The following is a 25,695-nucleotide window of genomic DNA, read 5'->3' as shown; positions in this document are numbered from 1 at the left end:
CTTGCTCCATTATGCACCCAAAGTGTCTCAAACACTGTTCAGGGGTCTGCCATGAGGAAAGTCACACCAGGGGCCATGTGTGGCTCCCAGGGGCCATGTGTGGCCCCCAGGGGCCTCTGTGTGCCATAGACGCACTGTTGCCCCATTATGCACCAAAATGTTCTCAATGTTCAGGGGTCTACCATGTGGCGTGTGTCTCCCAGTGGCCCCTGACATGGTCCCTGATGTGGCCTGTGAGGTGACCCCTGGTGTGACTATTGTCATGGTAGACCCATGGACAGTGTTTGTGCCATATTTGGTGCAGATCAGAGCAGCAGTGTGCCTTTGGCACCTGGGGACCCCAGGGGCCACTGATATGGCACACTGGGGCCCCTGGTTTAGCCCTTTGTGTGACTATTGTCATGGCATACCCTTAAACTGTGTTCATGCTAAGTTTGATGCAGATTGGAGCAATGGTGTGCCTTTGGCACCCCGGGGCCCCCTGATATGGCACACTGGGGCCCCTGGTTTAGCCCTTTGTGTGACTATTGTCATGGCAGACCCTTAAACAGTGCTCATGCTAAGTTTGATGCAGATTGGAGCAATGGTGTGCCTTTGGCACCCCGGGGCCCCCGGATGTGGCCTGTGAGGTGGCCCCTGGTGTGACTATTGTCATGGTAGACCCCTGAACAGTGGTTGTGCCAAGTTTGGTGCAGATTGGAGCAACGGGGCACCTTTAGCACCCCAGGGGCCCCTGAGTTGTCCCCTATTGTGCCCCCTGGTGGCTATATGTGGCCCCTATAAAAGTACAGACTGCTTAAGTATGTTGTCAAAACTTTGTTTTTGCTCTCCTGTAAAATTCTGGAAATCCTTTTTGCGTCCTCGATATGGCCACATTCAATGGTGAAACATCAATTGTGGAGTTATCTGTTTTTGATAAAAAACGACTGTTGGAGTTCTGTTTTTGCCAAAAAACAAAGTTTAAATGAAGACAAAAACAATTTTCCAATAAAGTTCGATTTTTTATGATATATCTATTTTGTTTAGTCATTTTTACTTAGTCAAATCCACCCAACTTCAGTTTGATTGATATTAATTTGAGTTCACAATAAAAAAAACTGGATTTGTGAACATTTATAAAAACGGAGTTATCTGTTTTTGCAAATGAACTCGTCTGGGTTGATTGAATTTGTAATGTAGTCACTAAGGTGATTTTGTGGGAAACATTAATCATATTACACTCATAGGATCAACAAAAGTATCATAATCAGCTGACCACTTGTGGAAGCCCCTGAGACAAGACAATATTGTGTCATATGACTTATGACTTCATATTGTAGTTTGGACAGAGCTGAACCAAAATTAATATTTCCTTTTGTTTGAATCGGCCCTTATCCTCCCTAGAAACGTCAAAGTAGCAGTTTAGAAAAGTGTTCTGTAATTTAGACTATGAAATGACTGTTGAAAGCCAACTCAGCCAAATGTAGTACCTCTGCCTATACTTGCACAAACAAAGATCGCACAACAATCTTCCAGCATTGAAATATTTTATTTCAAGCATCCACATCCTTTACAGTTAAGAAAAAATAAGGGTAATGTGTTTTCCCCTCAAACAGAATCCTCCACGGTTACATTTTCTTTTATCTACATTAACTGGCACGACGACCGTTTAAAAGGTATCAAAATCTAAAAAGTTCCAGTTGTCTGAAAAAACAAGTCAATTTAAACACTGTACACTTCCTTATTTTTGAAATACTTGTCATAGGTCTCTCTTTTAAAAGCATAATGGCATTCTGGTTGAACACCATTTCTTTTAACATACTGTGTGAAAACAATGACATCTTGAGAACACCAAAGTGTAAATGTATTAAAAGTGAAAAGAAAACACGAAATGAGCAACGAAATGAGCAACTGATCATATAACGACATTTTGAAATCACAGGGGACTAAAAAAAGATTTTTCTTTTTTAAATTAACTAAAATCACGCTAAGAAAATGGGGATGATACTGAATGATACTGATAACATTTTAAAATACAGCATTGACTTAAAATACATGTCAGTGTTCATTGGATGTTCCACGGCCAAGTGGCTTGAAATGAATAAATATTCAGCTTCCCAGTTCAATGTGAAATGGCATGCGTCTTAAAAACAAAAAAGAAACAAAAATGATTCAAATGAGAGTCTGTGTCAAAGCATTAAATGTTCCCGGTGAGAGCCGAGTCCATGAGGTCATCGTCCTCGTTCCTCATGTTGTAGACGGGACTGGGACGGGAGGGGCGCTCCGAACCCATCATGGACATGGACGAATCCGAGGCCGAGATGGGGGACCGTGACCAGCTGTCCGTCTTCATGGGATGAGAGGACGGCCCCATGGACATGGAAGACTTCTTCTTCTCCTTGTCCCGGTCCCTCTCTCGGTCCCTGTCCCTCTCTCGTTCCCTCTCCTTCTGCTTCTTCTTCTCCTTCTTGTGTTTCTTGTGCTTCTCCCCCGAGCTGAGAGGGAGGGAGCTCATGTAGTCCTGCGGCGGGAGGGGCCTCATGCTCTGGTCGTCGTCCGAGCTCGGGCTGTTCTGGTGGGACTTCTCGGCCACCGAGCTGCTGCCCGACTCGCTCTCGCTGTCGTGGTTGAGCGGCATGTAGCCCGGCGAGCGGCTGTGGCTGGGGGACGAGCGGTCGTGCTTGGGGGTGGAGCCGCTGAAGAGCGGCGAGGCCTTGAGGCTGGAGATCTGGGGCCGCATGGAGTCGCCGGAACCGTCGCCGGCTTTCTGAAGGGTCACTTTGGCCTTGATGGTGGGCGAGCCGCCGTCCGGCTTGCTTATGATGATCTTGGCCAGTCCGCTTCCGCTCACCCCCGCCGCTTTGGGGTCCATGAGCTTCTTGTCGCCACTGTTACCCCCCGAAACGGACACTTTGGCTTTGGCCTCTTTGTCAGGCTTTTCCCTCTTGTAGTCCCCGCCTTGGGAAGACATGCCGTGCTTCGACAGACCCATATTGGATGGCCCGCCGCCAGGTGCGTTTCCAGGACCGGGTCCGGGTCCGCCTCCACCGGGGCCGCTGGCAGGAGGGCCGACCTCGCAGCCGTCCTCGCCTACCCCTCCGCCTCCCACACTCTTCAGCTTGTCTATGACCGCAGTCAGGGAGGGCTTCTTGTTGCGGCTGGGAGACTTCCCTTTGGCGTTGGGATTGTTCGCATTGTTCGCGTTGTTGTTCTGACCACCGCCTCCACTGTTCCCGCCTCCTCCCCCTCCGCTGCTTCCTCCACCTCCTCCACCACCACCTCCTCCTCCGCCACTGCTCCCACCGCCTCCTCCTCCCCCCCCACCACCACCACCTCCTCCGTACTGAGACTGGGAGCCTCCTCCAGAGAAGCCCATGGAGCCGGAGGAAGACGAGGAGCCAGACGAAGAGCCAGAGGAGGAACCACCACCACCACCTCCCATTGGCTTCTGAGGGCCCATCCCTCCACCGGACTTGGAGCCTCCCGAACTCCCGCCTCCCGATCCCATAGGGGACTTGGCCTTGGAGGAGGGCGGAGTTCCCGGAACCTGGGACTGCTGCATCTTCATGGGGGAGGAGAGCTTGTCACCGGAGCTGCCCGTGCCGCGGGAGTGCGAGGGGGAGATGTTGGGCTTCATGTTTGGGTTCATGAGAGATCCGGGGGGCTTGCCGCCCTGAGGTTTCATCTTGTTTCCGCCTCCGCCCGAGCCGCCTCCCGGCCCCGACATCCCGTGTTTGGTGATGGGAGAGGAGCCCGGTTTACCGACCCCCATTCCCTGAGAAGAGCCTTTGGACTGGGAGGGTCCGCCTCCCACTCCCACGCCCCCCGGTTTGGAGCTGTTGCCCTGAGCCATGGAGCCCTCCTTGGTCTTGATCTTCCCAGAGGAAGAGGAGGAGTGTGAGTGGTGGCTCTTGCTGCCGCTGGTGCTTCCTGAGCTTCCCGTGCCGCTGGTGGCGGAGCTGCTGGAGGTGTAGCCGCCATGGGATGAGGTTTTCCCCCCGGAGATGCCTTTGGGGATCTGGATGGTGATCTTGGGGATGGGAGGCGTGGCGCCTCCCGGAGGGGTTTGGGAGCGTCCCGAGCTACCGGGAGACTTGGAGCCTCCTCCGCTCATGCTTCCTCCGGACCCCGAGCCGCCGCTGGGAGGGGTGTACGGTCGCCCGCCCGAGCTGTGGGACGGCGACTTCCCATCGGGGTCGAGCTTCTTGCGCTTGGGGGGCTTCTCTTTGGACTTTCCCTCGCTAGAGGGCGTCCTGCTGCGTTTCACCTGTTTGCCCTCTGTGGACATGGCCCCGCCCATCCCCATGCCTGAGCCACTCCCGCTGCTGCCACCGTTGTCGTCCTTGGGCCTCATGAGGCCCTGTTGCTGCTGCTTCAACTTGGCCTCTGCGCTTTTGAATTCACCTCCCATCCCCCCCAGGCCCATCATGAGGGGGCTCTGCGCGCCCCCTGCATGAGACGAGTGCGTGTCCCCCAAGTCTGGAGCCTGCCCCAAAAGCGGCTTACCCCCACCACTGTTGCCTCCAAAAACGATGCCCATGTCAAAGTCTTTAAGCGAAGGATCCGGGGTGCTCTGTCCGTGCGGCGTGGGGTTTTGGGGCGTTCCCGACGGGGTGTTCTGCTGGCTGCTCCCGCCGAAGCCCTTGACCAGGTCCATGTCTCCGTCTGCGCTCGGCGAGCTGTTGTCAAAGTAGCCCTGGGAGAAGCCGTGGCCCGAGGTCAGCAGGTCGGGGTTGAAGTCGGCGGCGTCGGGAAAGAAGTTGGTGGACGAGGAGTCGCTGGTGGGAGTGGCGGCAGTGGCGGCCGCCTCCGCGATGAGGTCGGCGGCGTCCGTGAAGGGGTTCTCGTTGCTGTTGGGGTTGAAGATGTCCGCCGAGTCGAACACGGCGCTGCCCTGGCCCGAGCTGGAGGAGTCGCGGTTGGGGGTGCCGAGGGGGCCTCCGTCCTCTCCGCCGCTGCCCATGTGGTGCTGTCCCGGGCCTCCGGGGCAGGGCTTCGTCTGCTCCGGCAAATCGGACAGGATCTCCGTGATGTCGGCTCCGATGCTGTCGGAGCTGGAGAGGCGCACCATGCGAGGCGGCAGGGTGGCCTGCTGCTGCTGCTGGGACTGGACGTGTGCCTGCGGGTGGTAAGACACGCCGGGACCAGAGGGCGGAGTTCCGCACTGGCTGGGCGCCGGGGTGATGCTGTGGGGCGTGTCTAGGCCGTCGCCGGGGAGATTGACGTCAAAGATGGGGTTTTGGGAGGCGTCGACGTCCATGGAGAAGAGCTCGCGGTGGAAGTCGTCCTCGTGCGAGGCCTGGTGTTGGTGCTGCATGGAGGACGACTGGCCCTTCATGCCCATCCCGCCTCCTCCTCCCCCCGCACCACCACCAGCGCCAGGCATCACCCCACCCTTCTCGGTGCCCCGCGGGCGTTTCTTCTTCCCCTTCGATCCCGAACCGGAGCAACTGCCCCCCATGCTCTCGGTGCGAGGCGAGCCAGACGAGGAGTTCTGCCTCTCCCGCGGACTGGAGCCATACAACGCGGCAAAGTCTTGCGTGGGGTTGTCCTTCAACAGATTCATCAACATGGGATGGTTCTTGGTGTTGCTGGCGGGGGAAGAGGTCGGCGGAGGGGTCTGGTGGGGTTGCGAAGGTGCATTCTGGGAGCTGGGGCTCGAACCCACGCTTCCAGTTATCTGAAGCAGACTGGTGAGGATGGGGTTCTGGGTGACTTTGCTGTAGTCGTCAGTGTGACCCTGACCTTGTTGTTGCTGCTGCTGCTGCTGCTGTTGTTGCTGCTGTTGTGACGCTCCCTGCCCGGGTGCCCCTCCCTGGCACTCTCCACTTTGGCCTTGCCCGCGGGCCCCATACAAAGAGCTGATGGGGCCTGCAAAGTTGGGACCTCCGGGGGGCCCTCCTCCGGTAGGGGTGTTGGCCCCGGTGAGCCCAGGCAGGCCCATGGGGTTGGTGCCGTCGCCGGCGGCCATGTTGTAGCTGGGACTCCCAGAGGGCGGCAGGTTGTTCTTCACCATGATCTCCACGGTCTCGGCGATGAGGGAGAGAGCCGGCGTGTCCGCCTGGATGGTCTCTGCTTTCCTGCGGATGGCTCGCATGGTCACAGGAATGGACATACACCTGAGGAAACCAGGACACGATTAGAACATGTTGTTGTTGGGCTGTTTAACATCATAATGAGTTGGAATGATCACAATAATTAGAACAAGGGTCTTCTAATGGGGTCCGGGATCCCTAGGAGGTCCTTATAGTTAATACAGGGGGGTCCTCCAAATCTGTGTGATAGAAACTCCCCTTTTTTATATTAAAGGACCAGGTCACCTCTGGGACAACCAGATCTTATTTTATTGTTGTGTGGGACACGATCAACACAATCCTGAGTTGTTTTTTGTGTTCAATCTGTGTTTTTAGATATGTTAGTATTTCAGCATGCTACAACTGGTCATATGATGCATTTTGCATCATATGACCAGTTGTAGCATGCTGAAATCGGCTGAAAAAGTTTGGTGTAGAGGGGAAAAAGAGCAGACTAAGTACAGAGTGAAAGGTCAAGTATATTAAGTATTGACCGTTGAAGTGGTTAAATATCTGAAGAAGAAAAAAACGCAAAAAACATGAATCCAAAATACACTGAAGATTGTGCTGTCAAACGATGAAACTATAAGGAATCTATGAAAAGGTTGTGGGGGTCCCTGCTTCATCTCTCTCTCTCAACTAAGGTGTCCTTGGCCTGAAAACATTGAAGACCCCTGAATTAGAAGGTTGAGAAAAGACAGATCCACCTCTGAACCACTTTAGTGATGAAGTCGTCAGTGCAGATCAGAGCGTCCGACAGGCCTTTGTACAGCTTGCAGGCCACTTGTCTGGAGTCGATCACCTCCATCACCACTGCAGCACCAAGCGTAGGCAGAGGAGAGGGCAGTTAGCATCACCAGTTTAACACAGTAATCAATTCTACAGTACGCAAACAGTTGAATTGTCTATTCAGCTTTATATGTTTTACACTGTCAGTAAAACAAAAAAGTTAATGACAGTGACAAAGGAAACGCAGAATAAAGTGTAGTGAGGGTTATCAGGAGTGTGTGCTGCTCACCACAGACGAGTGATTCGTTGACGGGGTGTTGGAAAGACACGCTGAAGCTGGAGTCGGTCAGAGGACACACCTCGAACTGCAGCAGGCCTGCACTGTCTGGAGGAAAGGATAAAACATATTCCTTCATGGACAACTGGACTCTAGTGAATCAGTGGTTCTAGTGACAGTCTGGTCATTCCTCACTTTTTACACACCTTGTACTTCAAGCCATTTAGGCCAGAAATGCAAATCTGTGTCATGTATGATTTGAACCACTTTAACCATTATTTTATGCTTTAACTATTGAAAGATAGCAGATGCATTTGTGCAAGTTTTTGAATATTTTTGACACGATTATATTAATGTCTTCTAAATCAGTGGTTCTCAAACTTTTTCATGTCTAGGACCCCCAAAATGACATGCATTTGGCCGCGGATCCCGGATCTCAAAATATGTTGTTCCAGGGACCCCCAGAAGAAAATACTTTTAAAAATACTTCAACCCTAGCGTCCATATTCTGATAACTTTAGCCAAAAATAGCAGATATACAAGCTCACAACTCCTCACGCTGCGAGGCGTTGTGAGCTTGTAGATCAGCTATTTTCGGCAAAGAGGTTTTGTAGAGGGGAAAAGGAGCCGACCAAGTACAGAGTGAAAGATCAAGTTTATTAAATATTGACGGTTCAAGTGGTTAAATATCTGAAAACACAAATTGACATGAATCCAAAATACACAGGGGTCCCTGCTTCATCTCACAACTAAGGGGTTCTTGGCCTGAAAATGTTGAAGACTCCTGTCTTACCCTCTTTGATGGATGTGCGCTTGACACAGCTGCCGACCAGGGTGTTGTAGGCGGCCTGGTGGCGGATGATGTCCAGCAGTGCAGGCACCTGGGCCGGGTGGCGGAAGGGGATCCTGGACACCAGCGCCCCCTGCAGGGAGCGTCCGTCCTGCACCGGTGCGTCTCCGTTCAGGAAGTAGCAGTGCTGCTGGTCCGGCAGTGACTGTGGGGAGACAAAGATTTACGATATTTTTGATTTGTACGAGTGTAGAGTGACAGGAAACAGGGAGAGAGTGATGGGGAGTGACACGCCGCAAAGATCATCGGGATCAGAAACCGTGACACGCCGTCAGGCTTAGAGCTAGCCGCAAATTGCAACACTAGATTTTTTTTTTAAATCTGATGAATCTAGGGTTGCAATACCTCCCATAGGGATTCAATGCATCAAAACGTTTTTTTCTTTTTTTTTTACTATCTGATTGTATTAAACATCAAACTCACCAATATTGCCGCTCTATGGAATGCTTGAATAATGCTCTTCTCTTTCTGTCAAGAGGGTTAAGGTTAGCATACAAGCATACATGTTTTTTTTTCTAAGTGTTGAACTTTGGAAGCGCTTGTCTTCAATAACGCAACATCCCGCTGCCTCCTGCATTATGTGACATTTAGAACCAGGTGGTAAACTGGACCTTTGAGTGACTTCTCACGAGCGCCTCCAAAACTTCAAAAAAATAATCACCTGAACTGAATTTCTTCACAGAAAGTAGCTCATAACATGTCTATGGTGGATTTTTCTGAAACAAACACTTTGCAGATAGAAAGAGCATAATGCAAGCTTTCCATTGAGCCGCAACATTGGTGAGTTGATGTTGTTTAATACAATCAGATAGCAAAAAATGTTTTGATGCATTGAATCCCTATGGGAGGTATTGCAACCCTAGTAGATTCATCAGATTAAAAGAAAATGTAGTGTTGCAATTTGCGGCTAGATTAGAGCCTATGTGCCTGGGCCGTTAGGCAGACAGTGAGGTTTTCTTACCTTTGTGAGTTTGTGAGTGACGAAAGACTGAACGTTGAGGAAAATCGCGATGGATGTGTGCTTGAGTATAAGTCAAATAAACCGATGTATATCAGTCAGGCCCTACTATAAATGTATGCAAGCTTCGAAACCAGACAGAGTGTGTGTGTGTGTGTGTGTGTGTGTGTGTGTGTGTGTGTGTGTGTGTGTGTGTGTGTGTGTGTACTTACAGAGTAGAAGTGCATGTTGTGTGAGGGAGGTGGAGGCGGACTGCCTTCCTCCAGGAGCTGTCGTTGGCTGTGAACAATAAGCTGGTAGAGAGGAGCCAGGCTGGGGGAGCTGTCAAACACTGGGATGCCTGCAGGGAACACACACACACACACACACACACACACACACACACACACACACACACACATCAGCAAAGACCTCATCCAAATAATCACACAATCCCATTCCACCTGAAATGAATTGAAAATCTAGTATTGCCCCACTTTCCTGATTACTTTTATATCCGATAATGCATTACCATTCGCCCATCTCACAATACTAATACCATTGCATTCAGTTAAAGGTGTATTCAGTGATAATGAAAGTGGCCGGGGGTCATCTTGTCCCTTACTGGCCTTACAGCGTGGAAATGTTTCGTTTTAAATATCTTTTTACACCATTATAATGTTATCGTTTTGATCATTAGACCCAATCACTGAATATCGGTAGACCTACGTCTCCAGCTTCAGGATATGTATGATACTGATTTACTTTGACCGTGGTATTTTATGAGTTCAGTAGTTTACAATCTAGGCATTTAGCAGAGGTTCTTAATTCAGAGCGACTGTGGTTCTCAAAACTTTTATTTTGACCATCATAACTAAACATCATAACATAACTACGGCCATAATCTACCCTGATTGGTCGAGAACTGGCTGGCCACCTCTGAAAACCAAATCTAGCTATGCTCGTAACATGGGCCATGGTGGAAGTCCTTATATGGTCAGCACACATTCTAGTGAGGAGAATGAATGGAAAATGTACCAATTATATTTTTATTTGAATTAAATACAATCACTGAATATACCTTTAAAAAATGTAATCCCCTTAACGTTGCTATTTTGACAGGGTACTGCACCGTTACCCATGGTAATATATTTCTTTCTTTACTGTGCACTTCTGATACTTTTACTAAAGTACAAAATGTGAGTACTTTTTCCACCACGGGTAACTGATAGATAACAACTACTCCGTTAACTCATTAGAGGTCCACGACATGCCAACCCGTCAATCTCTTTGACGTCTGTGCGCCCATTGACGCGTTGGAAGCGTTGTACAGTAAACTATTTCCCGAAATGCAGCGCGAGATCACGTGACCGGGAATTGCTGTCTCCCTGATAGTCATGCATGTTACGCTGCTGCAGAAAAGTACATTTTTCTCCTAATCTTTAAAACACCTTCATGTTAAAAACGTGGCCTTTTCTACCGGCCGTTAAAAAAGCTCTGTGGCCCGCGATTGTTTAAAAACGGTCCTGACTGAAAGAAAACATTATCGTGATAAACGGGACATACTTGGATTACTTTTTTGCCAGGAGGACCTCAAAGGTAGGTAAAATGGCAGGTTGCCATGGGCACCTGCCGATTAAATGTTGAATAGTCCTGGGCACCCTATGTGTTAAGAGGTGTGAAACCCACCAGTAGCAGAGCCCATCCTCTGTATGAATGACAGAGAGAAAGGCATGGGTCGGTTCATCTTCAGGAAGAAGCAGGCAGGCAGGTCCACACAGTTGGAGTTGGTCACTGAGGAAAAGGAGGGCGTCCTGAAACACACACACAGGGTTGACTTATTATACTTGTGAGGACATCCACATTTTAGGACGGAGATTTTATGAATGCCATTTTAATTTATTTTTTAACCATAACACTTAAGTAAAATGTTGAGGGGGGGGGGCACTGGTGGAGAAGAGATCCAGTAGAACTAAGACGAGTCATTTTATGTTTGGGATTATATCGGTGGTGTGCTCTGAAAATATTTTCAGCATGCAACCAATTGTAAAATCAGGCATTAAGGGAAAGTCGGAACATTCCGACGAAAAGTTCGGCGGTCGGAGAGCGTATGGACTGGCCTTTATACAAGGCCGTCAAGGCCCGCCAGAATACATTTGTTGACAACATCAAATGTATATTTAGTAAACCGTATGATATTTAGTCGACTAAAATCTTAATAAAACATTTTAGATTAATACAATATGACTAAATACTTTTTCAAATTTTGCTGTCAAAATTAACTCATACCCTGCCAAAAAAGACGTTTTCTATAATAAAAACGTCTTTTTAACTATGGACCTCCCTGCCAGACGTCTTCTGGACGTCTTTTTTTTTTAAATAATAATAAAAAAAAAAAAAAGAAATAAAAAAAAAATGTTTTGAAAAAAAAAAAAATATTGGACCTCCAACAGTGTACTAGCCATGATCGCGATCGCGAAATTGCATGTTTAACCCCCATACCAACCCCATCTTTCAAACATGGCAGCCATGTTTCTTTACATTTGAAGAAAACATAAGGGCTGCCTTCTCCTGAATGCCTGAGCGGATTTCCAAGCGGATTTTTTTGTTTGAAAGCTGTGAAAAGCATGCACATGCATAGTGCATGATCTGTGCACGAATGTGTGCACCAGCGTGCACACTATTTTTTTAACCCTTTGTTGGCGAACCGACAATATAAGAGGTCCCACTTTAAATATGGCACTGAAGAAGTTAACAGGGATTCCAGTGCAGGTGAGAAATGAAGGGGGTGCGTTAGGATCATCTTACCCCTTGTTGTCGACCGGGTGGGAGCCTGTGATGAGCGGAGCGATGGGAAGCTTGAACACAGAGGAGGTTCCCTCCACTGACACAGACACGCTGATGCCCAGGGACCGCGGCACTGTGCAACATAAACAACAACACAGGTCCAAATAAACAGGGATTCTTTTCAGGCTCCAGAACTAAAAGATAAAACTTTCCGTGTCTTCTGTGGACCCAACCTTACAAAAATGCATTATGAATTAACCACTTAAGCCCCATTTAATGAAAATAATGAAAAACTATTTACAAGCTAACAATTAGTCGTGATGCAAGCTTGTAGTTTGTGTGTGTGTTTTGCTGGGGATTCTTTTGAAGATGTTTCAGATTTAATCTTGAAAGATGGGGCACCCGCTGGCCTACTGGTCCAGGAGGCTCATAGCACTTAGGCATTGCCAACGTAGGCATGGATGCCTGGCAGCGTCGGCGGTTCGATTCCCGATCCGGACGACCTTTGCCGCGTGTCACTCCCCATCTCTCCCCCCCATTTCCTGTCAGTCTACTGTCCTATCAATAAAGGCATAAAAGCCCAAAAACAAATCTTTAAAAAAAGGATCTTTTAAGGATTTTTAACCCATTTAGGCCTAGAATTATTGAATGCTTTAACCAGTGAAAAATAGCAGATATACAAGCTCACAGCGCGGCACTCTGCGAGCTTGTAGATCTGCTATTTTTGAAAAAGTCGTGAAAATGTGTGCAAATCTTTGAATAATATGTATTTTCAAAGCGAACGTTTGTAACTCAAATTTTGCTTCTGGGTGGTCCCTGGAACTAGATATTTTGAGATGGGGGTCCGTGTCCAAATAAATATCAGTTTGGGGGTCCTTCACATGAAAAGGTTTGAGAACCACTGACATAGTAGTCTCTCAAGAACAGACTAAAGCCCTTTGCACACAGGACAGTTGCGTTTCTTCCGTTTGCTGTATGAATAAAACGCATTGGATTTGGTGTGCAAGGCTGTGCGGAATCGGCGCTGCGGATCCCAAAAGGAGTCATAAAAGGAGTGATGAGTTTTTCACCGCATGCGACAAGACGCACGAATCGAACTGGGTTCGATCGAGAAAAAAACGCACGGCGGCAGCCACTCGTCGCACGGCTAATTCGGAGCCGGTGTGCATGAGGTAATAGAGAATCATTGTTTTCTTTTCAAAAAATGATATTGTCCGTTTTATCCGTGCGGTTAAACGCGCCTGTGTGCAAAGGGCTTAACTGAGCTCCAGCTAAGTGGAAAAGGACCCTTTCTTTGACGATGGCGAGCCAGATTGCTGACATAGAAACAACAAACGTTCTAAATGGGTTAAAGTAGGAAATGGGTTCTATAGAAATGGGTTGTGTGACCCAGAAACAGGCGCCGACCCATGGTTTGGGAAACAGTGCAATAAAACACATGACGGGGCATAGAAATGGAAGTAACACGGAGGCTTCTGCGAGGTTCTCACGCTTTATGGAATTTATGTTTCCAGGACATAACCGTTCAAATTATGCAAGGGATGTGTGCCTAAGAAGTCTTTAGTCACGGTAATTTGCATTCTGAAGTGCCACTGCAGGGGAAAAGAAACGCTGACCGGGAAGAAGAAATGGCCCTTGGGGAATAATACAGATTTACTCTAATAGATAGGCTATTACTGCAAAGCAGCTTCTGTGTTCTCCCAACAGTATGGAGATGAGCAGATATGCTGCGTGTGATGTTGATATTTAACCACATTAACCCAAGGATCTCTATTCTAGGCTTGGGATAATATGGGGAATATTTGGAGAGAGAGAGAGAGAGAGAAAAAAAAAAAGCATTTTTTTATATTTAACCCATTCAGAATGGGTACACATTATTGTGTATCATTATTTTATGCTTTAACTATTGAAACATAGCAGATATACAAGCTCACAGCGCGGCACTGCGAGCTTGTATATCTGCTATTTTTGAAAGATTGTGAAAATTACAATTTTGTCCCGATTCTATAAGTGTCTTTTGAATCCTTCTAAGGTCTTTTGAAAAACCTATGTTTCTATGTCAGCAATCTGGCCAGCCATCGTCAAAGAAAAGGTCCTTTTCACTTAACTGGAGCTCAGTTAGTCTGTTCTTGAGAGACTACCATGTCAGTGGTTCTCAAACCTTTTCATGTGAAGGACCACCAAAATTATATGTATTTGGCCACGGACCCCCATCTCAAAATATCTAGTTCCAGGGACCCCCCAGAAGCAAAATTTGAGTTACAAACGTTCGCTTTATAAATACATATATTCAAAGATTTGCACACATTTTCACAACTTTTTCAAAAATAGCAGATCTACAAGCTCGCAGCGCGGCACTCGGTGCCGCGCTGTGGGCTTGTATAACTGCTATTTTTCAATAGTTAAAGCATTCAATAATTCTAGGCCTAAATGGGTTAAACTACAACAAGATCAGCTAGATCGACTATTTTCTGAGAAAAGATTTGGTGTAGTAAAGGTAAAAAAAAAAAAAGAAAAAAAAGTAAGGGGCGAACTATGGATCCCTGGGGACCCTGGTTAATGAAGTATATAGGTGGTTAAGAGTTTTGATACAATAAAAATGAAATATAAGACCAATTCAACCAATAAAGATGAACCAATAAAGATGAACAGAAAGGACTGCCAAAGTGGTTTTCTGGATATTAGATATTGTGAAAGTGACATACCTAAGTGTTCTCCTGGTTTTAAAGACATAGTTATAGTAAAGTGATATTTTTACACTGACTGTTCTATGAATTGCATTTACTCAATTGGTTATAATATTATATAGGCATCATTGATGATTATTGATCAGAAATCTCATAGTCTAGAGCAGTGGTTCTCAACCTGTGGGTCGGGACCCCCAGAGGGGTCCCCAAATTATATTGGGGGGGGGGGGGGGGGGGGGGGTGTCTCCAGATGATTAACTTAATGTGTAGGGTTAGGGGTCCCCAGATGATTAACTTAATGTGTAACATTGTTTTCTCTCTCAACAGTGAACAAAACAACATAAAGTTTAAGTGTATATAGAGGGTATCTGCGTGACAAGTGACAATTTAAAGTTATACCATGTAACTTTTTTTATAAAACAAATCTTAAAATTGTCCTAACTGTTAAATCGCTAAAGTTTTAGAACCCCCACTCTGTTATTTTCAGCTTCTGAAGCCTTCTCTTTATATGTTTTCTATGAGTTGTGAGGGGGGGAGAATTTCCCGGCAAAATGATGTCATCTCCCACATGATACACTACCGGCCAATCACAGCGCCGATCATACACCACCGGCCAATCACAGCGAGTCTTGCTGTCTCTAAAGGAAGTAGCTTCCCTCAGCAACTGTGTTTACATTGGTGAAGGAATCTTGCTTGCTACTCCCTCAATCCTGGTCTAAAAATGATGGGAGACGGCTCTACGGAATCGTATCGGCGAGGCAGAGGTGCTCGCGACGGCCGCGGGGGTCCGCGGACCCCCGTTCCGGTGGTCCGCGGCGACTCCGGCCGAAAAAAGCAATACCGCTACTGACCACTAGTTGAGCAGCTTCCACAGTACAGCTTTAAGGACTTTTTAAAACATCTAAAATGACAAATTATACATTGGTCAAATTGTCAAATATTAGAGGCTGAATTAGTGAAAATACATGCTCAACGCGAGACGTTGTGAGTATGTAGATCAGCCAATTTCACAATAGAACCGTGTTATACTAAATGTAATGCCTCAACTCTTAGTGATCATCAGGGTGGGGGGTCCCCAGTTAAAATATGATTATTTTGGGGGTCGCCGCCTGAAAAGGTTGCGAACCACTGCCCTAAATTAGGCTGCAGACACCCATCTCAAAAGACCAGGGAATGCCAATACAAGATTTGTGTTGCTTTGATGATTAACTAAAGTCACTGATATGAGGACCCCCTGGAACCCCATCAAGAATTCTTGGGGGTCCACAAACCCCACTTTAAGAACCAATGTTCTAGTCACAGCGTGTATGTGTCTCCCGTAGGAAGTGAGGCCGATCGCCCCCCGCTACCCCCGCCTCCCCGTTCTTTGCTCCCAGACCACGCCCCCGACCGTCGCGATTGGCCGGCTGTACTCTGCTGTACTTCCTGGCCATGTCCTGTTACTGTTGTTGTCGCGTCGCACTAGTGCTGTCACGCGTAGAAGGATGTTTGAGAGAGATGAGATTCAATTTATTGTCAGTGTACAGTACAAGTACAGTACAGTACAGCGAAAAGTATTTTCACATCTCATACGTGGAGACGTTTGAATACGCGGAGACGTTTGGACTTTTGGAAAAATGAAAATGCGCGTGATTTACAACGCTGCCGACCGACCGATGACAATATTGTTGTTGGACCGTCGCTAAATACCATCTAATGATGTAAAGTTCGATTACTGTACCACATGAATAGCGTGGCATTACTGCCCACAGAAAAGCAGTGTGACTGCAGGTTTGGGAAGAGAGGGAGAGGGGGAAAAACGTCTGGAGACTGATGCTTTAGTCTAAAGTAGCCAGCGTGGAATCAGACTATTTTGAGTTCATTTTATTATTGTTATTGTTATTATTATTATGTTTGGGAAGAGAGGGGGGGGGGGGGGGGGGGGGGGAGTAGCCAGCGTGGAATCAGGCTATTTTGAGTTATTTTGTTATTATTATCATTATCATTATCACAGCAGAGTACAGCCGGCCAATCGCGACGGTCGGGGGCGTGGTCTGGGAGCAAAGAACGGGGAGGCGGGGGTAGCGGGGGGCGATCGGCCTCACTTCCTACGGGAGACACATACACGCCTAGTCACAGCAGTCATTCCCAAACTATGGTTTAGTGAGGAGTCATCACTTTTCACAGTTTGGTGGGGTCCGTTTTTAGCCCAATTAATGTTTTTCATGCAAAACAAATGCTTGCAATGGATTCAAAATCATTTAAAAAAAACTAGTTTGACCCCTCACATGCTACTTAAAGCAGATTTGTTATTTAACCTTCATAGTTGACAAAACCACAGAGAAACAGACCATCGCTCTCCACGGTCACGGAAACCCAACTTTATACAGTATCACATAAATCATGCCCTCACCATTAGTGTCTGTAAAGTGCGTGCCCGTTCCCTCTTCAAAGACATCGTACGGAGACACGTAACACTGCAGAGAAACAAGATGGCCGCCGCTGCGGGGCGCCAGCAGGCCCACACTGCCGTGGAGAATGGTCTCCACCGTGTTGGCGTTGGTTGCTAACCTGGAATGCAAGCAGAGGAAAAGAGTTGATTTAAGAGGGTATGTTGATAGAGTTGAATTAAACTTCTCAACCTGCAGGTTTAGGCAGGTCAGATCAAGAATGAAATTTAACCACTTGAACCCTAGCATTCGTAATTGGGGGGAGGGGGGGGGGGTATTTGGGGAAAATGTGAAAATGATGTATAGCTGACGTAAAAACTGAGCTTGTAGATTGGCTCTTTTCGGAAAACAGATTTATTGTAGAGATTATAAATTCACAAAAATAACAGCTATTATTTACAGGTTTGAACTCTATAGTCGATACATACAGTAGGGTTGTTATGGCCATTGGCCAATTTATCAACAACCAAAAGCAATGTGATAATAAATCTATGTTTTAAGTATGACAAATATGACAAATAAAAAATGTTTTGGTCTTCTGATTTCTGAAACACAGGTTGGGGAGAATTGTTCACCCTTTTAAGTGTTGAAAAAAAGGTTCACACCATTAAAATATATATTATACATCTTACTGGAGAACTTGATATATTTGCTGGCCCTTCTTGAGAGAGAGGATCATGGTTTAACCACTTAAGGTCGCACTCTGCTGTGTTTTTCGGGCCGAATATCGGAGTGGATTTCGGAGCGCGTAAATAAAAAAATCTACCTTGTGTTATGTCAATCACGTTTACACACGTATTTATTTTCGGACCAGGGTTGATTTTTTCTGATTTTCGCAACTGTCGCGACTGTGTCCTTTGCTCTCTCTCTCTCCTCTCTCTCCCCTTGGCCTGAAAAATGCTTTCGAGGATTTCGGATTTCCAAAACGCAGTGCAGTGTGCAACCAGCTTTACACCTTATTATTTCATTGACCAGGGTCCCACAGGGCTCTAGAACTGGTCTCCTACTTTTCCCCTTATACACCAATTCTCTCAGACAAAAATATACATTGGCAATGCATATGAGCTTATATATCAACTTTTCCCAGCTTGCCGAATGTCCACCTATAATGTCATGCCCAGAATAGTCACACTAGGGTTTATGTGATTAATGCAGTGGTTTCCAACGTTTCTTCCCTTGGAGACCCCCCTTCTTACATCAGAAAAAACCTGAGCCCGCCTACACGTGCGACACAGGTGCGCGCGCACACACACACACACACGCTTTTCAGACATGTTACAACTTAAAGGAGTAGTTCACCCCCGAAATGACTATTTTTCTATTGATTAGTCATGCCATGGAGACAAGAGTTCAATAATATTTTTTGGTTTTTGACACATTCCTAAGACAAAAATTTGATTCGAGTACATTTATCCCCATTGATTCCGGATCCATCCGGAACGAATGGGGGTACATTTATTATCACATTTTTGTCTTAGGAATGCGACAAAAAACTAAAAATATTATTGAACTCTAGTCTCCATGGCATGACTAATCAATAGAAAAAAAGTCATTTTTGGGGTGAACTACTCCTTTAAGCCCTGTATAGACGGTAGTTCTTCTCACACGATGAATAGCAAAAAATAGCAGATCTAAAAGCTTACAATGCATCAAACAAGGCCTCTGTGATCTTTGGCACCCCCCAAGGTGGGCCCGGAACCCAGGGTGGGAAACACTGGGTTAATTCACTGACCTGAACATGTGCATCATCTTGGTGAGGTCCAGTTCCAGGGACTGCAGTGCAAGGTACATCTTGGTTTTTAGCTTACTGGAAAAAACACAATGACAGCCAGAGAATCACACAGGGGGGGGGGGAAGATAACGTTACACAAACAGATCACTACAGATCATTGGAAGGAAGGTCTTTCCTATTTGTCCCCAGTATCATTTGTATCAATACCAGCCATTTCATTGCAGATAAAATTCCAAGTATTGAACTTTCTGTTGTTGGCTGCCATCAAAGGCCAGGGCAATCCATCACTTTGATTGAGTAACACAGACTTAAAGTATGTGATGCAATTTGGAGCAAAATAGATTTCCTTTTCTTTTTTTTAGATGTAACCCATTTCCCTCCTGTTTGAGAGAGCCAAAATCTCGATGTCAAGATATCATTGTCAAATCACATAGCTTCAGTTTCTGTATTGGATTGTATTGTTGGAGGAATGCTCTGGCTCGGATGCCTGTATCAATACATGCACTGAAGTGATGAAAATAGGAAGTACATGATGATTGTGCAAGTCATAACCAGTGCCCAACCCATGCTACATCAGCAACAACGTCAGCCCTTCTAAATTATCAAGAGAATGAAGCATTTAACTTCATGATGCAGCAGAACTGTACTTAGCGGCATGCATTGTTCTGTAACCAACCTAATTAAATTAGATCTTTATTTAAATAAATAAATATCTTATCTTTTTTTTTTTTTTCTGTATCTGTCCATTGTTACATACTGCGGTAGTGCCATAACTGAATTTACCTTGTAGTATCAATAAAGATCCATCCATCTACAAAAATCCTATGCAGACTTTCAATTGGCTAGCGCCTTTAATTGGGACAGTTTTTTTTTTACTAAAACCTTGTTGACCTGGAGTCAGCCATACATGCATGCATGCCCTAGCTACGAAGCGCAGTTTGATATTTCTTAGCGATTTTTCTATTGATTGATTTTTTAAAACATAATATCAAAATGTATTTTGTTGCATAATGGTAATTTGCAAAAATAGTGCAAATAGCACATTCAGCTATTTTCAGTTCAGATTATTTCTTATAATCGATTAAATTGGTTAACTGTTGCACACTCTACTTACTTGTCACCAGGGAGTTTGTACAGATTGACCAGTCCCTTCAGGTGTTTGGAGAACTCTTCAAAATTCTTCTCCCTGAAGAGGCAGGAGATTAGGATTTTTCAACAATTACACCCTAAATGTATCATACAACAGATTCTTCAACATTATTTTATGTGTGTGGTTTCTCTCACCTCAGGTGCTGGATCAGCTCAGGACAGCTCTATGAGCGACAAAAACAAAAACGTGAATAAGTCAATGAAAGATTGTGACGAATCTTCTATCAACACCAGGGGTCTTCAACGTTTTCAGGCCAAGGACCCCTTAGTTGAGAGAGAGACGAAGCAGGGACCCCCACAAGCTTTTCATATATTCCATATTGTTTCATTGTTTGACAGCACGATCATCAGTGTATTTTCAGATATTTAACCACTTGAACCGTCAATACTTAATAAACTTGACCTTTCACTCTGTAATTAGTTAGCTCTTTTTCCCCTCTACACCAAAGCTCTTCTGCGAGGCATTGCGAGCTTGTAGATCTGCTATTTTTAGCTAAAGTTCTCAGAATATGGAGTGGAGTGGTTAACATAAAAAAGGAGAAAAGATGTTTCTATCACACAAAGATTTGGAGGACCCGCTGTAGTAACTCTGAGGACCCCCTTGGGGTCCGGGACCCCCTGTTGAAGACCACTGATCTACACTATGCCAACAAATATGTTGTTTCTGGAGAAAACCAGGAATGATTGCGTGAAAAACATATTGCTTCATATTATCCATTATGCAACTTTTTCCCATGTTTACTTGAAGATAATATAATAAACATCATTACATTTGGGTGGAATTCAGTACATGTTAACTTGTGAGCTTGTAGAGCAGCTATTTTCTGTGTGCGACAAAGGCCTGCAACCAAGTATAAAAGTCAGACTTTAGTGGTACTGACCGCAGGGTTCTCTCCATGATGAGCCACCTTGACGTCCACCAGCTGACCACTGGTGTCCAAATGGACTTCCACGTAAAACATGTCCGACGTGATGTAACACTCTGTCCCCGATGGACTGAGATGGGAGCCCAGCCTGGAAGACAGAGAGAGAGAGAGAAATGCAGAGACAAACAGAAGCAGATCAGATACAACTGGTGATAATTAAGGTTGATAGGATGATGTGAATAAGTAATGTTTAAGATTTAGTATGTAGGGCTGTCCTCGACTCAGGATTTATGGAGTCGATTCGAGTCGCGGGGGTTAATCCGACGCGTCGACGAATCGTTTTATAGTCTACTTTGTATAAAAAATAAAAAATAAAGTGTTGCTTTAAACCACGTCAACATAATACAATAATACATTAAGAGATTAATTGAATACACTGTGTTTTCGGTGATATCGGTGCGCGAGCACAAATGTTATCTGCATAGCAGTGTACAACCATAGAGTTATAACACACCGTTAAAACAAATAAAACATCTCCGCTGTTTCAACTCTGCCCCGTCTCTCGGCAGCGTGCAGTAGAGATGAGACATTCGCGAACGATTCCGCTCTCTTGAACGGCTCTTTTAAATGAACGATGGGATCCAGTCCGCAGTCGCGGGACACAGAGCACTGACAGAGTAATGAGTCAGTGTCGAGAACTGATTCATTTCAGAAACGGATCATAAAAAGGTGGAGGCACAGCTCCCGCTAGAGCCCTCAGTGTGGACATGTCATGGACGCAAACACAGCGAAACACAATCATTCATCATGGATTACAACACTGGAACAATTCAGAAGCACTTTAATTAGAAAATGTAACTTGTAGCCTACACTTGTGTATGTTAATTTGACTTTAGAAGATTGTTTACTTCGTGGACGTGCGTTTGTGCTGTGGCAGGAGGTTATTTAATATGGGATTTTGACAGCGTGCCTCCTCCTCTTAACGGAACACCGTCCCCGGCTCCGAATGTTTTAACGAAGCGGCGGTTCTGAACCGTTCTGGCCGTTCTGTCTCACTTTCACCCCTACGCTGGTGCGAGACAATAAATAACTGTTCGCCAATTGCTACTAATCATTGGAAGTACATGACACCAGTCCAGCAGTGCACCGCAGTAGGCTAACTGGTGATATAAAAAATATATATATTTTCGCTTCGACTCAAACAATTGGCGTCGATTCGCGGGGCTTAAAACGACGCGTCGATTCGTCGATTTTTAGAGGACAGGCCTATTAGTATGAAAAGAGTATTAAAGTTGTACTATGTAACTTTTTTTATAAAACAAATCTTAAAATTCTCCTAACTATTAAATCACAAAAGTTTTAGAAGATCCGCGCCGTGAATTTCAGCCTGTAAAGCCTTCTCTGTATGTAAACTGAGATCCTTGCCGTGGACCGGATCTCGCGCGAAAATTGCGTCATCACACTACCGGCCAATCACAGCGAGGGTTATACAACTGCCGGCCAATCACAGCGCATCTTGAAGTGGGGTCGCTATGGCAGCCATATTTGTTGTCGCCCGTTTGTACCATCCCTTCTCTAGGTAATTTCGCCTACCAGGCAGGGTGAAGGAGTCCGTATCTCTGGAATTACTGAACGCACAGGAACAAGGGACCCCTTAAAAGATAGATCTCAGCGAGGTGGAGGCAGACGCGGGGGTCTGAAGGTACGAAAAACGTCCGAAAGACGCGGACGCGACCGCGGTTTGCTATAGGGCTAATGACCACTAGTTGGGCATCTTACACAGTATGGCTTTAACACATATGGTGCCAACCCCGAGTTTCCCGAGTTTGTATCGTTACTACCGCTGTGCCAACCCCGAGTTTCCCGAGTTTGGGCCGTTTTTGAAAAAAAAAAAGTTTTTTTTTTTTTTCAAATTTTTTTTTTCCAATTTTTTTTTGGACCTCCAGAAATGTGTTAGGCATGATTGCGATCGCGAAATTGCATGTTTAACCCCCATACCAACTCATTCTTTCAAACATGGCAGCCATGTTTGTTTACATCTGAAGAAAACATAATGGCTGATAAATCATGAATGCCTGAACGGATTTCCAAGCGGATTTTTTTGGTTGAAAGCTGTGAACAGCATCTACACACGTGGTGCATCATCTAGGCATGGGCGTGCACTTTTTACACAATTGCACAATTACATGGAAGTCTATGGTAACCATGGCAACGCGAGACATTGAAGAGAAAAAATCATTGCAACATAAGTGTTAATGACACAATGAGCTACACAGTCTTCTCCAAATGGAAACATGGAAATAAGTCTATAGTAAACTAAATATAAATTAAGCACATGCGGACAGAGTACAATTTAGGCATTCAGCAGACACTCTTTATCCAGAGCGACGGTTAAATGCATCAAATGCAGAGAATTCGATTTAATTTTAACCTTTGCTAAGTCTACATGGTCATCAAAGTTAGGTCAAGTGCTACAGGCTAAGGTGAAGACAGCTTCCCTGTGTTAGCTGATCTGAGTGAGCGGGAAGGGTTGTAGAGTTGGATTAGGCTTTAAAAATAAGGAGGTGGCTCTGTAAGAGTCTCTGTCAGACAATTTTTTTATCTCGAAACCCAAAACAAAGTGGGTGGTGAAGGTGAATCCTAAAACACAAAAGCCAGTTTCACAGTTTTACAAACCTAGTTTGACATAAAATAGAAATATAATAATCACCTAGACAATCAATAACCTTTAACAACAACTTGTGCCTTTGATTTATCTCCCGGTCCACCGCCAGGCAGGCAGTGAAAGGATGAGAGTAGAGAAGCGGAAGACTTACTGGTTCTGTCGTGCAATGGACTCCAGACGATCGGTCATGGAGGCCAGAGATGATACTGGAAAGAAAACAAACAAAAAGGAATTACAAATGAACCCAGGAAACAATTTGGATCCCCCAGTGTGACCATGGTGGCCCATAGAATCAGATTCAGCACTGTGAACTACTACTGGGTCCTGGCTCACTTGTAAGAGAAACATAAAGCCATGTTGCTACACCAGCCTCTACAGTCTGAAGTGTATTACATATCATTGCTGTCAGGCAGAGATCTGATACCTCCATATTTGATCTGTTTGTTTTTTCATACATTATTTTGTTTGACATCTTGACATTTGAAAAATATATAATTTTGAGAAAATTAACCGCAAAGAGGAAGCCCCCTCCAAATAAATTGCAAATGCTTCTATACTGCAACAATGTCACCGAGTGAAACGTCTTTAAGTGCAAACAAAATCTGGCAACATGTGTTTTTATTCTGATATCAAACGCAGCCTTATACCAAACAAAGCAATGTTTTAATTAAAGTACTGCACTCACCTGTCAGTGCTTTCTGCAGGGTCTCCAGGCAGGTCAACAAGAGCTGGCGGCCCGCCGTGTTCATAACGCCACGTTTCTCCTGCAGACAATGAGTGGATCCATAAGAAGGCATTAAATGAAACAGATTCGGTTCCCAACCGGAAACAGAAGTAGACGTGAAACAGTGGGGCAAGTCACAACAGTAGTACTGTGGACTGAATCATGAGCGCTTGTTTGGACTCACCATGGCCTGTCGGACCACCTTGCTGGTCTCCTGCCAGGGCCGAGAAGCGTTGTGTTTGGCATGAAGTCTCTCCAGCAGGGCAGCCACCCGCGTCTGCTTCTCAGCCTCTGAAACACAGTGGAGGTCATGTTAAGACACCAGACAAAAACAGACACAATGGATGTTCACAATGTCCAGACTCAAAGAGTCCGGCAAAAATACAATATTTCAAAATTGGTCTTAAATAAAATAAAGTATATATGATCATTACATGCTTAAACATTTGACAATTAAGGTCTTCTACAATTGCTACAAAACCTGTATACACGCAGTCATTTTGGGGGTATAAACAATAAGGACCAGTAAGACTCCCTGATCGGGAGATAAGCGACATGTATACACAAATTGGCCTGTAAGTGGCATTGGTTCAACATCTGTAGGAGCAGAGTCCATTCATATTGTCTGCAAAAAGCAACCTCATGGTGGCGCTAGCAGAGGGGCATGTGAGAAATCAGTACAGTAGTCTCATAATTATGTACTGTACATGTTATACTAGACCATTTTTCAAATATCTTAATTTTTAACATTTGCCAAAATAGAAAATTTTACATATGTGCCTAAATGTCCCTAGTGCCCACCTATCCTATCCTGTACCCATTCTGACTACTGATGAACACAGGCCAAAGGAAAAGCAACACAGACAGTAGGTGCTTATGGCTCATATTCCTTATCATTGTTCAAGGATTCGATTAAACATAATCATCAACATGATCTGAATATTCATATTGTAGTGGCAACTAAAGCGTCATATCTCTAGAGTTGTTCTCCTTTGGATGACTGTCCGCCTACTCACTAGATCCTCCAGGGACTCTGTGGGTTCCATTAAGTGGGTCTGACTCTAAATTGACCCATACAAGTCTGTTACTCAGTATACAAATGGAACCAAATGGACCCTAACTGGTTCGATTTGTATACTGTCAAAGTTAAGGGGAGACCTTAAAAAACACTGCTTTGAGTGAACTGACAGCTATTTTGCTACAAGTAGCTTCAGCTATCTCTCTCTATGTATGGCTTCAGCAATAGCTTACCCAGACAAAGTACCAATAATAACTAGCTATGTGGTGAGTTCATGATGCCTGGTCGCAACCAGTTAAATTAGGACGTTTGGTTTGACCCAGCAGTAATTCAACTAACTTAGTTTTCAAGTTAAACAACTCAAAGAAACAGTCTATTGTTTACTTGATGTCAGCACAGCTACAGTTAGCTTGCGTTAGCATGCCTTGCTGGGGGATTGACCCAAAACCTGCCTTTAAGAATGAATTTCAAACATAAAAGAATGTCTCATAATGACCTGTTCCCTCCTCGGTTTTGAGCCTCTCTCCATGGGCCTGGCTGCCTCCTTGTTGAGCCGACAGAGAGAGTTCTCTAGCCGGGCTGCTGCCCTGCAGTGGAGCCCCAGACACCGCCGCCATGTTCACCACTGCCATCCTATGTTAGCGAATGGCCCTCATCGGCACCCATAGAAGCCCAATGGTACGCCAATACTGGTGCCCTATCGTGTCCAATAACCCCAATACTAATATCAACGTATGGTATGAACTATGAATGTTAAAATTACCGCGCCCAATGAATGTCCAGTTATAAATG

At 45.5% G+C, this 25,695-nt stretch overlaps 1 protein-coding gene across 1 annotated transcript; it reads right to left on the bottom strand.

Moving 5' to 3' along the window:
- Positions 1-1,542: 1,542 nt before the first annotated feature.
- Positions 1,543-25,523, bottom strand: med1 (mediator complex subunit 1). Its single transcript, XM_080748185.1, has 16 exons — positions 25,400-25,523; positions 24,070-24,176; positions 23,847-23,925; positions 23,313-23,367; positions 20,512-20,644; positions 19,766-19,794; positions 19,596-19,667; positions 18,482-18,556; positions 16,713-16,870; positions 11,655-11,766; positions 10,536-10,660; positions 9,080-9,207; positions 7,853-8,054; positions 7,072-7,167; positions 6,761-6,866; positions 1,543-6,098 (listed from the first exon to the last, which is right to left on the bottom strand). Exons 1-16 carry the CDS (start codon positions 25,518-25,520, stop codon positions 2,177-2,179), a joined length of 5,520 nt encoding a protein of 1,839 aa, XP_080604311.1. The 5' UTR covers positions 25,521-25,523; the 3' UTR covers positions 1,543-2,176.
- Positions 25,524-25,695: the final 172 nt, after the last annotated feature.

This window comes from Nannobrachium achirus (genome assembly GCF_963921795.1).
Source record: "Nannobrachium achirus genome assembly, chromosome: 18".
Lineage (NCBI taxonomy): Eukaryota > Metazoa > Chordata > Actinopteri > Myctophiformes > Myctophidae > Nannobrachium > Nannobrachium achirus.
This window is presented reverse-complemented; position numbering and strand designations above follow the sequence as displayed.

Bases quoted from the DNA above. Each gene is read 5' to 3' on its own strand.
- med1 (XM_080748185.1), bottom strand. From the start codon at position 25,520: ATGGCGGCGGTGTCTGGGGCTCCACTGCAGGGCAGCAGCCCGGCTAGA. The intron at 20,645-23,312 runs GTAAGTCTTCCG...TCTGTCTTCCAG, and splicing joins TCCATTGCACGACAGAACCA to GCTGGGCTCCCATCTCAGTC. The intron at 6,099-6,760 runs GTGGATCTGTCT...TGGTTTCCTCAG, and splicing joins ATCACTAAAGTGGTTCAGAG to GTGTATGTCCATTCCTGTGA.